Source organism: Apodemus sylvaticus, chromosome 21 (genome assembly GCF_947179515.1).
Source record: "Apodemus sylvaticus chromosome 21, mApoSyl1.1, whole genome shotgun sequence".
Lineage (NCBI taxonomy): Eukaryota > Metazoa > Chordata > Mammalia > Rodentia > Muridae > Apodemus > Apodemus sylvaticus.
This window is the reverse complement of record NC_067492.1, coordinates 47174348-47191737: the sequence shown is the minus strand read 5'-3', so window position 1 is coordinate 47191737 and position 17390 is coordinate 47174348. Positions and strand designations below refer to the sequence as shown.

Genomic DNA, 17390 nt, shown 5'->3' with positions numbered 1-17390 from the left:
AAGATAAATGGAATGGTAGTAAAAATTGTAAAACGAAGCCAGACATAGTGGCACATGCCTTTAATCCTAAGAGAGAGATGGCAATCTCTGTGGTTTCAAGACCTGTCTGGTTTATATAGTGAGTTGGTCTAGGATAGCCAGAGCTAAATAGAGAGGACCTGTCTCAGACAGACAGACAGACAGAATAAAAGGAAAGGAATATTGTATTTGGCAAGGATGATAACAGGACAGCCACAGAGCACCAGCCTGAAGCCTGTCGTTAGAACCACTGATGGGCCAGCCTGTGGTTAGAATCACTGATGGGCCAGCCTGTGGTTAGATAACCTGCCAGAGCTAGAACTGGTTGGAGGGAAAAAAAGGAAAGGAGTGTCTAGTAACCCACACAAGTTCTGTCTACTTGGCCTCCACGGCCGTGGCCACCCAACCACACAGCTCTCATCAGGCTCAGAGAACAGAGTCAATTCCTCGTGTCTTTACCAAAAGCATCCATGACCACAGAACTAGAGCAAGTTCCTGACAGCTGCACCCCCACTTCTTTTGGTAACCACTATCAATAGAGCAACACAGTTTGTCCTTGATATAGGTTGTGTTTTTTCCTTTGTGTTTTGGGTCAATAGCTCCCTAACTGAGCTTAGGACCACTTCTAAAGAGGGAAGCACCATGCCAGGCACTGGAAACCTCACCAGCTACCCCGGGTCAGTGAGCTCATAGCCCTGGAGAACTGACGGCCAGCACTGTACTGAACCAGCATCACTCTAACTACACTCCAAACGTTTATGGTTCTAGGGGCTCTCAAGCTGTAGGTCACGGCTCCCTGGGGACAGGTCAAATGACCCTATACCAGGGGTCACATAAGACTGTCACAGATATTTACATTATGATTCATAACAATACCAAAATAGTTGTGAAGTAGCAATGAAAATAATCTTATTTTTCACATGAGAAACTGAACTAAAGGTCAGCATTGGGCGGGTTGAGAACCACTGCCTATACCCACAGATAAAAGTGGTCCTCATCCCTCATCAAGGAAACTTCTCTCCGCAACAGATAGAAACCACCACACAGAACCACACGCAATCAAAATGCAGAAGTAATGGGATCCGATGCCTTCTTCTGGTGTGTCTGAAGACAGTGACAGTGTACTCACATACATAAAATAAGTGATTTAAAAAAAAAAACGTTTAAAGAAAAAGAAAGAAAGAAAACCACACTCAGTCAAAATGCAGAAGTGTGGGGCTGGAGAGATGGCTCAGCAGTTAAGAGCACTGACAGTTCTTCCAGAGGTCCTGAGTTCAATTCCCAGCAACCACATGGTGGCTCACAACCATCTGTAATGGGATCTGATGCCCTCTTCTGGTGTGTCTGAAAACAGTGACAGTGTGCTCACATACATGAAATAAATAAATAAATCTTAAAAATAAATGCAGAAGTGTGGAGCCCAGTTCCATTGGATACACCAAAAAGCACTTCCATACCTAAGTCTCAGAGAACACTGAGAGAGGAAGAGGGGTGGGGCCAGAGGATGGGGGGTTGCTATGAAGCTAAGCTGGTCAGAAGCTACACCTGTCCATCTCAGCAGCATGGCCCTCCGTCCAAATGAGCTGGATAAGGACGAGAGCTACAGACATGCCACAGTGTATGGGAAAAGCCCTCGAGGACCAACTGTCTAAAGGTTCTACAGCCAATTAAAGTGTGCTTCGCGTGGGAGAGGGTTGTCCCAAAGGAAAAGCACACTGATTGACTGTCCGGAATTAAATGGCCAGACTTGAAAACATACAGAACAGTGACATTACATACACTGAGCAAGATGTATGTAGGAATATATAAATATTTACACATTCATAGATGCATGCAATAGCAATTAATGAAAAAGGAGGCCGTGATTTTGACAGAGAGGAAGAGGGTTTACAGGATGATTTGGAGAGAGAAAAGCTATATTACAATCTCAAAAATGAGAGAAAAACATTCCCTCCTCTCTAGAAGATTTCGTTCCTGATGCCCCTGCCTCTGCTTCCCAGCGCAGGAGTCAGGCAGGCGCCTTTCTGCTCTCTCTCCCCAGCTCACACTTGTGTTCTTTGCTGGTTTTCCACCTGGGATGGAGCCCGGAACTGCAAGCACACTGCTCAAGAGCTCTGCGAGCGAGCAAACCTCCGGTCTCCAAGCTCATATCCCCGGCTTTGGCTTCTGAGACGGTCTTGGTATGTAGCCTGAACTGGCCTCGAACTTACTATGTGGTCTAGGCTGGACTCAAACTGATGACCGTCCCGCCTCAGCCATGCCGCTGCTGGGAAGATAGGCTGCTGGCGCCTTACCCGGCTTCCACACGGAGAAACCAGGGCAGGTGCCGGGATGCAGATGTCAGAGCACCGCCTAGCACGCAGGAAGCTCTGGATTCCATCACCCGTACCCTGTACACAGCACATGGTAATCCCAGCATGCAGGGGACTGAGGTGTTCAAGAGTCCAAAGCCTGAAACTATACTCAACAAAAACAGCCAACCAAACAGCCAGCCTTGTTCTCCTGGATGATACTGGGTTAGCATCTGGAGGTTTCTGGATTAAAAAAAAAGCAGGTCCCCTAGGCTCCCCTGCCCGGGGCAGATGGCGCACACTCACCGGGCTACATGAGGTGGAGGGTAGCCCTGGCGGGCTCTTCTGGGATGAGCTGTCTGAGTCAGCACCAAGATTCAATTTCTCCATGGATATGTCTCTGCAGGAGAGGAAGGAGGATGAGTGGGGAACCTGGGACTCTGGGAAACAGGAGCGACAGTGAATCTGGGGCCACGCTCCTTCCTTCCGTACCCGGTGTGCCGGATCTCAGCGCCCGGAGATGCGTTGGGACTGAAGGTGCCAGTGGCCGCAGCGTTAGGGATGAGTCTCCGGAGCAGCCGCACCCAAGTTGCCACATCGATGTTCATCTGCCTGGCACGCTGAAATGCCTTCCCTGAAGTTGCAAGGGTAGGGTGACCACCCATGACATCCCGGGGTCCTCGGCGGTCCAACGCAGCTCACCCAGACCCTCCTTACCTTGTTGCTTGGAGAAGATTTTTTTCTGCCTTTGGAGCCTGGGGATCCGCTCAATGATGGGGTTCCGGAAGGTGACCTGTGGGGACAAGCTCCGCTGCAGTGGTCGCAGGAACAGGTGCACATACAACCTATGTAAGGAGCACCGTGACACCAAGTGACACCAAGCATCCCTGAGGACAGGGGGCCTGGCTCTAGCAGCCATGTCAAAACTCAGCCGTCGGCAGTGACTCTGCACAGGAGGGGCGATCGATGACTTCTCTCATGGACGCATCCAGAGACGGCTTCAGAGCTTCATAGACTGTTGGGAAGCAGGGGGCTTCTCGGGGAAGCGTGTCACCGCACGAAGCTGGTCTCTAGCTGCCAGATCTACTCCCTTCTCCCTCCCTGTCAGCATGTGAACAGCTCTCCTCCACGGCCTGCTCCATCACAAGCCCAGAAGCGACGGGGTGAAGAGCTGCCACCCTGAAACCACGAACCCAACAAAACCCGCTTCCTTTACGTTTATTTCTCACGAGTATTCGATCAAGCAACAGAAAGCTGCGGAGCATAGACGAGGAGGCAGTGCACTTACTGTCTGCCCTCAGAAGTGCGTGCTGTGCTCTCCTCACAGTGACAGAGTACCTGACAGACACAGCTCCAGGGGCGGGGGTGGGGCTCTATTCTGGGCATGACTGAGGGAATACAGTCCACCAGGGAAGGAGGACATGGCAGCTCAAGCAGTGGAGGCCACAGTGGCAGAAGATTGAAGCCCAGGTACATCTCAGAGGACCAGGGAACAGAAAGCAGCAGGACTTAGGGTCTAAGTGAGACACTTCGGTGAGGCGCCACCTCCTGAGGGATCTATTACCTCTCAAGAGCCGCCAGCTGTGGAGCAAGCGGTCAAACACAGGGGCCCTCATGGGGACCGAAATAGTTAAAGTCAGTCGTCAGGTTGACTAGAATCACCTAGGAGACCAGCCTCCAGGCCTCCGGGGATCACCCATGTCTGTTAGGGAAGACCCACCAAAGCTGGGAGAGGCATCTTCCCTAGACCCCCACCTAGATCCCGGAGAGCAGGCTGAGCACCAGGCACTCACCACTGTGCTTCCCACCCTCACTTCCTATGCAGTGTGACCAGCCACTTACTGCTCCTGCTTGACTTCCCCATCATGGTGGACTCTGAGTCAAAAGAACCCTCCTTTCCTTCAAATGCGCTTGTTAGGGTACTTTACTACAGTCACGGGAAAAACACCTAAGACAGGAACACTCATATTCCGACAACAGGCTTCCATCTTGAACCCAGGCAATCAGATGCTTCTCTAGAGGGAAGGAAGGAGTCTGCCGCCCAAGACTGACATGGAAGTCTGCAAAACAGGTCCCACATCACCTATGGCTTGATTCCCAAGTATGGTCCCAGGCTGGCCACACTGGCTTCATCTGGCACGGTTGTTAGGCTCAGCAATCCCAGAATGGCCCTGTGTATTGAAATGTTTGCCACAAGCCTGTGGCTCTATTTGGGAGGTAGTGTAACCATTAGAGGCGGGTCCTAGTAGGAGGAAGTGAGGTCACCGGAGTAAGTCCTCACACAGGGTATTGGGAGCCCGGCCCCTCCCTGTGTCTTTGCTTCTGCGCCCGTTGGGTACACACGCCTCCTCTGCTTATGCTGCTGGCATAGTGACACGCTGAGCTTCAAGCCCAGATCCACAGGGCTAAGGCAGAAACCACGGGCCAAAACTACCCTTCCTCTTTCTGATTATTTCAGGAATTTGCCACAGTGACAGAAAGACGCCTTACCTACCTGGGAACTGAGAAAGGTATTCTCAGACCGACCCCTATCTTCGAAGCATCAGAAGCAAGAGGGACGGAGCCTGCACCTTGCTCCAGATCAGAAGGCCCAGTGACGAGGGGCCACCCACGTGTGACAGCCATGGTGGCTTAGCCTAGTGTTCCAACTCCAACACACACAGGTACTGATCTCTAGACCCAGCGTGTTCCTGTGCAGATCACTCAAAGTGTCAGTGGGAAAAGCTTTGGTTTCCAGCTACAACAGCCACAGTTCAGACAGAGCACTCTACCCATGGTAGAACTCGACATGGTGGGCTCAGAGACAACAGCACTCGGTGACAACAGCACTGCGGCCGTCCCTTGCTGATGGCTGCCACCAGCACCCTGCCTCCACCTGAGTTTGCTATTGCCGTCATGCGTCATGCGCTGGGGATGAAGGCAGAGCTTCGAGGGTGCGGGTCCAGCGCTCCGCACGAGGCTCTCACGGCGCTTGGTTTTGCTCTCACTAAGCTGCAGCGGCAGAAAGTGTGTCTGGCTTGTTTTTCTGTTTTTGAGACAGGGTCTCTCTACAGACCTGACTGGCCTGGGACACACTGTGTAGACCAGGCTGACCACAGACTCAGAGCTCTGCTGCCTCTGCCTCCAGAGTGCTGGGATTGAGGGCGAGCTCCCACCGCCCGGCTCTGGGACCGTCCTTATGTCCCCGCCCTCCTGCTCAGCATGTGGCTCGATGCTGCATGACATCTAGTTTTAATGTTTGGTTGTTTAATGTCTATGAGTGGTTTGCCTGCATGTATGTCTGTGCAACACATGTGAACCTAGTGACTGAGGCCAAAAGAGGGTGTCAGACGCCCCAGAACTGGAGTTACAGACAGCTATAAGCAGGCACGCAGGTGTTGGGAATCAATCTGGGTCCTCTGGAAGAGCAGCCAGTACCCTCAACTGATGAGACATCTATCTCTCCAGCACCCACACCTAGCTTTATCTGAACTAGAAATGGGGCCATGGCTGTGTGCATGCGAGGCCAGCGTTCTACCCATTGAGTCCTATATCATCGGACCAACGTGCAATTGACAAGGCACAGCCTTCCGGGAGCCCTGGCATGTCTGTGGCCTGTCCCTGCTGATTCTTCCTTATGTGCAATGTGTGGCTCCTGGCACCAACCCCAGCCTTCATAAACCTTACTTCCCATGAAGGCTCAGAAGCATCTGAAATTAATCTCCCCGCGCTAGACAATCAGAGGCAAGGAGGCAGGAAACATCTTGGGGTCAGAGGTCAGAAACCAGGCTGTACCTCAGCCAGCAGGCAGCCCTGGGGCTCCATGTCCAGCTGCACCTCATGTCGCTCGTTGTCCAAGAAGTCCTCCAACTTCAGAAACTTGAGAGCGCACAAACCCCTCTGGTCGCGCCAGAACACAGCCAGCTCCAGCTCCCGAGCCTTAAGAAGAAACAGGGCCATCACTTCCTGCGTCTGACCTTACCTCCCTCTCCTTCCCGTCCCCCAGCACGCGGCTCACCCTCTCCAGCTCCAGGGTAAAGCTCTGGTCCCAGGCACTGGGGCCACACGGCTTCCAGGCTGTTTGCCCCACCACTGTGTTGTCCAGCTTGAGCACGGTGCTAACCTCAGCTGAAACCAGGAGAGGGCGGCAGGGAGGGGGAGGGGAGGGCTTGCTCCAAATCCTGTCAGAGTCCCTCAGCTCCCTCAACGCTCTCTCTGCTCACTTGCCTTTCACAGTAAAGCCTTTAATGCAGACTGTGGGTTTGGGGAAAGGGGGCTGCTCATTTGTGTGTGTTTTTCTTTTGGTTTTGAGATATAATCTTACTCTAAAGACCAAGCTAGCCTAGAACTTACTAGTAACCCAGATTGGCTTTGAATCTTCCTGCCTTAGCCTACCTGCTGGGTATTAGGGTTACAGGCATGCACCACATGTCAGCCCTCATTTTTGTTTTGTTTTTGATACAATGTTTCATGTATCCCAGGCTGGCCCATAATTTTCTGATCCTCCTGCTTCTACCTCCTAAATTCTGGAAGGCTGTAGGATCACACCAGATATGTGTTTGGCCTGTTTGTTTTAAGATAGTCTTGTGTAACTCAGGCTGTCCCTGGATAGTCTCTGTTTTTAGGATGATTATGAACTTCTGATTGTCCGGTCTCTACTTCCGAGTCTCCTGGGAGTGCAGGTGTGTGCTACCATACTTGGTTTATCCCGTGCTGGGATTCAAACTAAGGGCCTTCTACATGCTAGGCAGGCCCCGCCCAGCCCCTGCTCCCCGCCCACTGCGCTCCTGTAAGTGGAGACCCACAGAGCTCAGCATACTCACTGCTGTGCCCACGCTACCAGTCATCTGCCCTTCAGGGGCTTCTGAGCCTTAGTTCCAGAGGATGAGGATGCGCGTGCCCACTGACCACTCTCGCCTCTAGCACCTGCCGTTCCGTCTGTTTCCTGTCTCCGTGGCTCCGTGGCTCTGGGACATGTGTGAGTGGGATCAGGCCATCCTTGTCTTGCACCTGGCATCTTTTGGTTCGTGGACCATGCTCAGTGTCTCTCTGCGCTACAGCATAGTTCATGCTCTTCCTGCTTTTAAGACTGAATCCTAGTCCACTCTGCAAACACCACGTGCCTGGCCACCCGTGGCATGGCTTCTCCCTTCCTGCCGTTGTGAATAATGCCACAAACTGGGCATCTAATAACTCAAACTCCTGCTCAGTTCTCTGATGGACACGTAAAAGCTGAACTGCTAGATCATGTGATTATTGCTAATTTCACCTTTATCTTTGCTGGGCTTAGGATGGAAGAAACCAAGACCTCAAATATAGTAGGCAAGTATTCGACCCCTAATCAGTGATGCCAGCCCCTCACTGGGGGTTCTAGGCAGCTCCACCACTGCCCCATGCCCCCCGCCTCTGCTCTGCTCCTCATGAGAGCGATTTCACTTTGCAATCCCACACCCCACACAGGGTCCAGTTTCTCCACACTTTCTCTTACACTTATAGGTTCTTTGTTTTGTTTCTCTTGTTGTTATTGTTTTGGTCAGTCATCCCAATGGATGTCACATAATTATTTATTTAATGCATGCATTTTAATGTTTGTTTACTTTTATGTGTATATGTGTTTTTCATGCGTGCATGTATGTGCACTAGGTATGTACCTGGTTCCTGAAGAGGTCAGAGAGGGTGTCAGACCCCTGAGAACTGGAGTAGGGATGGTTGTGAGCAGCTATGTAGGTGCTGGGAACTGAGCCCGAGGTCCTCCTCAAGAGTGCCAAGTGCTCTCAACTGCTGAGCCATCCCTCTGGCCCCTATATTTTATTTCTGAATTGTGTGTGTGAGGGACTGTGGAAGTTTGTGCACACGGGTGGAGTGAGCAGGGAAGTCAGAAGAGAGCGTGGGATCCTCTCCTCTGACTGTAGTGATAACTGTTAAAAGGCAGCAGAGGCAGACGAGAGCTGGGGTCTCCTGCCAGCTCTGTGCACACTCCTAATCCCTGAGTCCTCCCTCACACTGCCATAGAATCGTCAGTACTACAGGAGCCACAGCAGCTGTGCCACCAGCTGACTCGCTTGGCTCAGCCATGAATCACGTGAGCCCAGTTTGAGGGCAGACAGGGCAGCAGAGTGAAACCCTGGCTTTAAATGAATAAGCAGTTAGACAAATAAATAAAGAATACACTACAAATACAACCACCCCACCCACCCACCCACCCACCCAGCCCCCCATGACCACTCACTGGCACTCTCTGTCTCCCCCCTGAGGCTGCTCCGTCCACTAAGGCTTCCGCTTCGGCTGTAAAGGCCCCGAGCTGGGCGACTCAGGAACGGAGTGCGGCTTTCGGGGGTCCCGGATGCCCCCACTGAGGCAGGCGGGTTCCAGGGGATAGTCTCTGGAAGGTTTTTGCAGCCCACCACTCGTACTTCCAGGGTCCCTGCAGGAGGGCAGGCTCATGGGAGGCAGGCAGAGGAGAGCACAACAGGGAAAGGACCTGTCCTCACGCAAGTGGCAGCTGAGAGAGGGTGGCCAGCGGGGCTCTGACAGGCTGTATGGGGGCCTAAGGAGGCGACTTTCAGGGCAGCCAAGGGAAAGGACTGAGACAGCAGGACTGGGGCTGCTGGGCTGCTGCTTGGCCAAGGAGGAGGTGAGGACAACAGTCTAGAATCAGAACAGAGCAAGAAGATGGAAACGGGGACCAGGATCAGAGGGGAAGGAGGCGACAGGGTAAGCGTGGTCAAGGCCGGGGAGCCTGGAGGGCAGGCAAGTGGTCTCAGGGCTAGGTCCCAAGAGTGCGGTCAGGTCAGTCCGGAGCCCACCTGTGAGTGGTGCAGGCTTGCTCAAGGTGCTGTAGTGAGTGGCAGGGAAGGGCCCAGGCAGCATCGCACTGAAGGCCGCTGAGGAGGCTGCAGTCAGCTCCTCCCGCAGCAGCCGCCCCTTGGGGTGATCTGCAGGCAGCTCCCCGAGGCGCCGCTCCAGTGACTCCCGCAGCAAGCCCAGCTTCTGGTTGGACTCATTCAATTTCTCCTGAGCCTGAGGCAGGAAGGCAGAGAGCTGAGGACAGGCATAGGCCCTTCCCCAAGAACCCACCCACCTCCAGCTTCTTCCTCAGGCCTAAACCTCCAACTTACTTAGACCAGTCAGGTGGGGAGCCTTGAAAACCAGGCTTGGCCCCTCGCTGGAGCCTGAGGCACTACCTCATTGAAGCTTCTTGTGGGCCTCTCACAGGCCCCAGTTTAGGCCTCAGCTCCCGAGGCTCCACACTCTGCACCTGGCTTAGCCATGGCCTGATGTCTCTCCTTCCTACTGAGGCTCGCACCTAGGGGCAGTCCATCAGAGTTACAGCTCCACCCTCACCAGGACCTGTTGCTGGTGAATCCCTCTATCTCTCCTAGTCCCCTAAACGCCATGCCCCTGGCAGAAGCCCTCAGTGTCACCTCGCTGACAGCCTTGCGGTCTGGGGCCTTTGCTGCACTAAGCAGGCGCAGGACATTCTTGGCGCCTTCTGCCACTGCATGTTCCACTCGAAAATGGTGCCGTAGCTCCTCAATGCGTAGCTCTACAGCTCCCAGGTCTGGATCTCCTATGGACACGGCCACAGCAGTAAGGTGACCTCCAGACTAGCCTGATCCCACACACACCTCCATATTCAGGCACAGCCTCACCATACTTGGCCACCAAAGCACATCATGATTCTTGCCCTGGGAGGGACTGTCACTTTCCACCCAAATTCAGTCACTCTTACTCGAACACCATAATATCTAGGGACATGGTTACCCAAGTACCTTCACAGAGATGACACACAGGCACACTGACTACCTAGGCTTAGGGACAGATATATTCTAACAGTCCCTAGTCATTCACAGGGACGAGCATAGGACAAAGAGAACACTGTGATCTACAAGGACAGACATTATCCACCCCCAGCAGCTGCCAGCCATACATTTCATATTTTACCAAGGGACTGTCAAAGACTAAACTCAGATTTTCTTTTTTCTTTTTTTCCTTTTTTGGTTTTTTTTGTTGTTGTTTTGTTTTTTGTTTTTTGTTTTTTCCGAAACAGGGTTTCTCTGTGTAGCCCTGGCTGTCCTGGAACTCACTCTGTAGACCAGGCTGGCCTTGAACTCAGGAATCCACCTGCCTCTGCCTCCCAGAGTGCTGGGATTACAGGCAGGCGCCACCACCGCCCGGCTTTTTTTTTTTTGTTTTGTTTTTTTGAAAACTCAGAGTTTCATATGACACTGGTACCCTTCGTGTCCTACTGAACTTCCACTAATAGGGACACAGTAAGAAACTGACTGTGTGTATGCAGGAGCAGTTTACACGTGGAGCTCACCCTCGTGAACTGGTGCTGGAGTCAGGGCCTCTGCGTGAGATGAGGGCTGGAGGGAGCATCGCCCTGAGAGCAGTAGCAGGGCCAGTGTGAGCCTCACTACTGTGGAGTCGCCTGACTGGAGCGCACCAGGCCTGATCCCACCCCCAGCACCAGAAGAGCTGCATCAGCAAATGAAACGAGAAACCAAAAGACAAGCAAGGAGCTGAGCAGGGCGGAGCCCACCTGGGACACAGCTGGAATGAGAGCGGGAGCTCCAGGCCAGCCTGGGGTACATGAGACCCCACCCCCACCCCACCCCCAAGAAAGCAAAGGATCGGGGAAGATACAGAGCCTGACATTGACACTGCAACCTGACTCTGATTCCCAGAACCTACGGGATAGAGAAAGTCAACTCCCAAACGGTGGAGCGCTCGCCTGTGCCAACGCATACACAAAAATGAATAGGGAGAAAATGAAACAAGAGAAAAAATGCTGGTCAGATTAGCACACAACTATAATCAACCACAGCATCTGGGAGACTGAGGCAGGAGAATCACCACAAGTTCAGGACCCGTGCTCAGCTCTTGGCATCTGTGATGGCTGTTTCTATTCTGTTCTATTTTGTCTCACCATGTAGCCCCGGCTGGCCAGGAATTCCCAAAGATGTGCCTGTTTCTGCCCTCTGCGGGCTGTGATTAAAGGTGTGTGGGATGATAGGCCTGTGTCACTACGCCTGGCGCACCAGGGCTCAGTCACCACTTCTCAGCTCTGTGCATGTGATAAAAAGCAAACATGAAGAAATGATTATACCTGCACGCCAATAAGACTTTCTCTACAAAGGCCCGTGGGCCTGGAGGTACAAGCTTGTGGTTCCGAACACTCTTAGGCCACAGACTGAGATATTTTCTCAAAATAAAAAAAAAAAAGAAAAAGACAGGGATAAAGTGGGGGATGGAGGCAGAGGCAGGTGATCTCTGTTAGAGGCAGCCTGGTCTACATAGATCAAGGCTAGCTAGGGCTACATAATGATGTCCTGCTTCAAAACACAAAGACAGACTGGACATGGTAACACACATGCCTAATTCCAGCACTCAGGAGGCAGAGGCAAGAACTCCTGTGAGTTGGAGGCCAGCCTGGTTTACATAGTAAGTTCCAGAACAGGCAGGGCTATGATAGAAAGATCCTGTCTCAAAACTAAACTAAATTAAACTAAAAGCAACCAAGGGATAGGGCTAGAGAGATGGCTTGATTGTTGAAAAAGCGTTTTGCTCTTCCAGAGAACTCAAATCTGGTTACCCAGACCCACAATGGATGACCCACAACCACTTGTGCTAGTTCCAGAGATCTGATGCTTTCTTCTGGCTTCTGAGGGACCTGTACACACACACACAACACACACACACACACAAGCACATGCACACACACAAATAAATCTTTAAAACAACCCTATAAACAAGGGCTAGGGCAAGTTAAGTACTACAGAACTTACCATTGAAGGGTTGGGGGCACGGTTCAATAAAAACACAGGCCTAGTTTATAGGAGCCCCCAGATCCCACCCTAACCACAACAAAAGGAAAGATGGACAGACGGACGGACAGACAGACAGGAAGAAGGAAAGAAGGAAGGGAGGAAGCGTCAGGTGCATTTGACCTGAGGGTAGCATTTGGCAACAACTATCCTAGCCCAAACCTTGAAGGAAACAGCCAGAAATAGACAGGAATAGGCACCCTGGGTCAAATGCTGACCCCTGCAGGGCTGAATTCGGGCAGCCAATGACCAGGAAAGGCCTTACCCTGGGCGTCGTCCGGGGCTGCCTGACTCTCCAGCTGGCCAGCCTGCATTGCTTGCAGCGCTCGGCGAAGCTGCATGCGGATGATGTCAATCTTGGTCTTACTGTCCTGCAGCATCTGTTGGGCTGTCAACAGCAGTTTCCGGTCCTGGAGACAGACATGCAAGGTGGCAGGCAGAGTGGGAGCTCAAGTGTGAGCACTGACCCTGCTGTCCACATCATAAAAGGTAAGCGCATTCATGAATGCGTACAAGGACACATAGTCCCACTGTCCTGGCCAGTGCATGACAGGTAGTCCGTGGGCTCCAATTCTAGCTCTGCTACCTACAACTTAGTGTAGCTGGTCTTTGCTATGTTGTGGGTTCTTCTTTTTCCCACCCTTTATCCCCTTGGTTTCACCCCCTATCACTAGATAGGAGAGAAAGAGAGATAGAGGGGAGGGAGGGGAAGGAGTAGGGAGGGCAAGGGAGAGTGGGGGAGGGGGAAGGGAGGGGAGGGGAGAAGGAGAGAGATTCTCGGGTCTAATTTCTGTCTTCTTCTTTAAGCATGACTACTAACAAACTGTAGCCACCCCCTGAATGACCAACACCCACCATCCCTGCTGACTTGAGCTCTAGCGTTTATTCACCCTCTGAAAAGTCCCCAGAATTCCAACTATCACACATTTGCAATAACTATCTGCAGCTGTCAAAAACATGCCTCTGTTAGAGCACGAGGCAAATCACAGTCAGCCCCTGTGGACAGGCTGAAGCAGCCCTGTATCCCACACCTGGGATTAAAACAAAAACACATTCTTAAAATATTTCTGTGTTTTTTCTTTAAATTACAAAACTGTCACTACATTTCCCCCTTCTGTTTTAAGCCATCAACTTTGTGTAGCAGGAATTATAAACAGACATTTTCAATGAAATAAGTGCTTTCCGGTCAGTGCCCAGGCTTTGAGGAGCCCTCTCCTGCTTGGCTCCAACCGTTACCAAACTTTGATAGCATGCACAGCTTTTCATTCCCTGAGGAAATATAAACAAATCTGCATCCCCAACGCAAACTTCCACTGGCTTCCATTCTGGTGCTCACACATTCCTCTGGTATACAGGCTGATTTAATTCCACAGTGTTCCCTATAACCTGGTGACTCTCTCTTGCTGAGCATTGAGGTTTTTCCTGCCTGCTTGTTATTTCCCGGCTGACATGAGGCAAACTGTTCCTATTTTTTTTCTGCGAGGCCTCAAGCTAGGCTCCCTGAGCTAGGCCCCAAGGCCAGTTCTGGACAGTAAGAAATTACCGTGTTTGATTCTCTCAGTCCAATGGCGGCTCTTGCCACATTACCTGCACACTCTTCGGTCATCTTTCTGGTTGATATTTAGAAAAACATTCCCTATTCAAATGCCTCGTCTACAGTTTGTTTTTGAATGACAGTACCCCACAGCTTAAGCGCCAGGCATTTTGAGAGGTAAGATTTTACTCACAGTCTCCTTGCAAGTGACGGTATTTCTTACAACTGAAGTGCCAGACATTTTGATATTGGACACCTCTAGCTATACCTTGACCTATTATATTAGCACGGTACACATTAGATCCAATCATCTATAGGCACTGCTTGAACCTTTAATGATCTAATAACTTTTTTACATTTGGTATTCGAATTTTCATAACCAAGTCCTCTATCAACATCTGTCTTGCTTGATAGTCTGATACAGCTGAGACTAATCTTTGTAAAAATAAATAAATACATAAATAAATCAGTGAAGGCTTCTCCAGAACCTGGTATAATCTTTGTAAATGAAGTGGACTTTTCCCTTTGTCTCATGCTCTTAAAGCCACAGATCGACAATGTTTTACAATAACGTCATCAAATTGACTCTGCTCTTGTATATCAGAGTCCTTCACCCAGCAACTCTTTTCCTGTATTCATTCCCTCGTTCTATTTCATGATTCAATATTTGCAACTTCTTCCCTCCATCATGTTAACCATGGCAACTGCAGACAAGTGTCTAAGCAGTCACCAATCCTTTCTAATCTGGGAGAACAATTCTATTTTGAGGAGCACCGTTATTTGAAATTTGTTTTTTTTTTTTTGTTTTTTTTTTTTTTTTTTGTCTTTTTTTTTTTATTTGATATAATTTATTTACATTTCAAATGATTTCCCCTTTTCTGGCCCCCCCCCACTCCCCGAAAGTCCCGTAAGCCCCCTTCTCTTCCCCTGTCCTCCCTCCCACCCCTTCCCAGTTCCCCGTTCTGGTTTTGCCAAATACTGTTTCACTGAGTCTTTCCAGAACCAGGGACCTGAAATTTGTTTTAAGTCCTAGCCCTTTAAAAGGCCTTAGCTCTATCATGTCTAGAGGACACCATCCTATCTCCCCATAACACTGTTCCACAGCACCAGCAGGCACGTGCTGTGCAACTACTGGGAAAGCTGACTGGGATCTCATTAGGCCAGGCTGCCCCTCCTCTCTCTCTGGAGGTGCAATTGGTTCAAAGTTAACCCCATCTCTCTAAACAGGTCCATCAGATTGTCCTCTTACTTTCTCACCTGTCTCTGACCTGACCGTCCCGGGCAGCTTCTTTCCCTCTTTCCTTCTGTGGGAAACTCCTGCTCTGAGAGGCCAGAGTGACCCCCCTTCCCCATTTCAGTCATTTTTGTTTGTTTGTTTCCCAGGACCCTCCATTTCCACTAGCAGTTTTTCTAGTGGCCCAGCCAGTCCTTCAATCTTTTTCAAAACAAAATATACAAAAAACAAAAAAAACAAAAAACAAAACAAAACAAAACAAACAAACAAAAAAAAAAAAACAGAAAACCCCGAGAACAAAGCAGAAAACATCCCAGTGGCAACAGCCACAGTAATTTTTTTTTTTTTTTTTTTTTTTTTTTTGCTGGTGTCTTGAAAAAAGAAAATCTATTCCTTTGTTCCCTGCTTGTCGCCCCGAATTTCCCGTTTTTATCCTTAACTTCTGAGGTCCATGTTTGGGCACCACTTTTAGCCTGTCTTTTGCTACTTTATAGGTTCTTCTTTTTCCCAACCATTATCCTCCTGGTTTCACTGCCTATCACTAGATAAGAGAGAAAGGATGGGGTAGGGGAGAGGGAGAGAGAGAGAGAGAGAGAGAGAGAGAGAGAGAGATCCTTGGGTCTAATTTCCTTCTTTCTTCTTTGAGAACAGTTACTAAGAACCTGCAACCAACACCCCCTGAATGACCACAAACCACTCACGCCACCTCTCAGGGCTCTAGCATTTATACACACTCTGAAAAGTTCCCACAACTGCAGAAACAATCTGTAGCTGGCAAAACCATCCCTCTGCTAGACCACGAAGCAGATCCTAGTCAGCTGTGTGGATGAGCTGAAGCGGCCGTATCCTGAAACTATGTTCTTATTTCTGAGTTTGTAAAGAAACAAAAAAATTCCAAAATCGCCACTGCAGTTTAGCTTTGTGGTCTGAGCCTTGCTGTCCCTCGTGTGGCCTCAGCGCCCTCCTCTGCCGTCTGGTGTCCACTGGACCGAGGCCTCGGAGCCCAGTTTGAACTTGCTGGAGCTACAGGCTCCTCGCCTCTCGGAACATCTCCATGCAAGTGTCTGCAGGGCCCCAGACGGCCGTGGACTGCGATAAGGCCGTGGACTGCGATGACGTGAGACGCCTAGGGCAGGCAGTCAGAGGCAGGAAGCAGCCTCCTCGCACAGCGATGAATGTGCTGGAAGCCCCTTACCTTGGTGCTGCCATTGCTATAGGTCTGGATCATGTTTTCCGCCCCCTGCTTGACCTTGAGCTCGATGGCCAGCTGCTTCTCCAGGCCGGCCACTCGACTCAGGTTGGCGGACGAGCAGAGAGGGCTGCCCTCTGCAAGGGACTGGGGGGCATCTGAGGAAAGAAGAGAAGACAATCACAGAGTGCTCACTTCATGGACCCAGGAGACCCAGGAGAGTTTGTCCCAGCCAATAGGAAGCCGTCATCCAGAAAGGGAGCCCAGAGACCAGCACACAGGCAGGAGACATGAGTGAGCCTGAGATGGAGGTGGGTATGCAGGTCTTCAGGGTTAGCGGGAATAAATGCCCCATCTACCTCAGGGTGTACAAGCCCACTGGGGTGAGTGTGATTATGTCTGTAGGCCATGGTGTAGCACCTAGATGTGGGTGTAACTGTCTATGTGTGAGCCTCCAATGACACCGCTTCATGTTGGTACAGTTCAGTTCTGATCTCTAGGGGCTTCTGGGATTGTTTTGAGACTTGGCTGTTGTGGTTGTCAGAGGTGAGGTCTGTAACTCAAGAGAGGTGCAGTGGTGGGGAACTCGCTGCAGAAGGGGCTTATGAGACTCTTGGCCGAACTCCACCAGTATTGGACCCCAGCAGCTGACATAGCCATACGTAGAGGGGCCGAGCCTGTTAGCTGTTGTAGACTCTGCTGTACGTGGATGAGGTGGTGGGATACCTCTGAGGTTGGTGTGACCCAGTGGGAGAGCTCTAATGTCACTGTGGGTTAGTGTGTCTCTCTAGGTATAAGTGACAGGATGCAAACCTTGGACACTGTTTGGGCGAGACTGTGCTACAACTATCTCTGGAATCATGGAATCACATTTGCTGTGTGGCCCAAGTGGCATAATTGACTGTGTACTTCTCTGGGCATATGTGTGACAGTATACACTCTCTGTGACCATGACCATCTTAACTACAAGATTAAGGAACTGTGGCCTTGCTTTGTTACTGTATGAACACATAAAATGAATGACTGAACTCTGACAATGATAAGTTGTGCTGTGGGTTTTCTTTTATGTACATGTACACATATGTGCATGAAAGTGTGTGTACATGGAAGCCGAAGGGACAGCGGGTGAGCTACTCAGTTCTCTTCCCTCCCTCCCTCTCTCCCTCTCTCCTTCCCTCCCTCCCTCCTTTCTTTCTTTCTTTCTTTCTTTCTTTCTTTCTTTCTTTCTTTCTTTCTTTCTTTCTTTCTTTCTTTCTTTCTTCTTTCTTTCTTTCTTTCTTTCTTTCTTTCTTTCTTCCTTCCTTCCTTCCTTCCT

At 50.6% G+C, this 17390-nt stretch overlaps 1 protein-coding gene across 5 annotated transcripts in view; it reads right to left on the bottom strand.

Moving 5' to 3' along the window:
* Positions 1-17390, bottom strand: part of Pkn1 (protein kinase N1) — a 30533-nt gene that overhangs the window by 4885 nt on the left and 8258 nt on the right. For 2 of the 5 annotated variants that reach the window (XM_052166711.1, XM_052166708.1), the window contains exons 3-13: positions 16082-16233; positions 12384-12528; positions 9713-9858; positions 9095-9308; positions 8518-8712; positions 6307-6416; positions 6084-6227; positions 3027-3102; positions 2802-2943; positions 2616-2709; positions 2229-2408 (exon numbers count right to left, since the gene is read on the bottom strand). In XM_052166711.1, coding sequence (XP_052022671.1) covers positions 2229-2408; positions 2616-2709; positions 2802-2943; positions 3027-3102; positions 6084-6227; positions 6307-6416; positions 8518-8712; positions 9095-9308; positions 9713-9858; positions 12384-12528; positions 16082-16233 — 1598 coding nt within the window. The remainder of the gene's footprint in view (positions 1-2228; positions 2409-2615; positions 2710-2801; positions 2944-3026; positions 3103-6083; positions 6228-6306; positions 6417-8517; positions 8713-9094; positions 9309-9712; positions 9859-12383; positions 12529-16081; positions 16234-17390) is intronic. The other 3 variants (XM_052166713.1, XM_052166712.1, XM_052166710.1) reach the window with 2 other exon arrangements.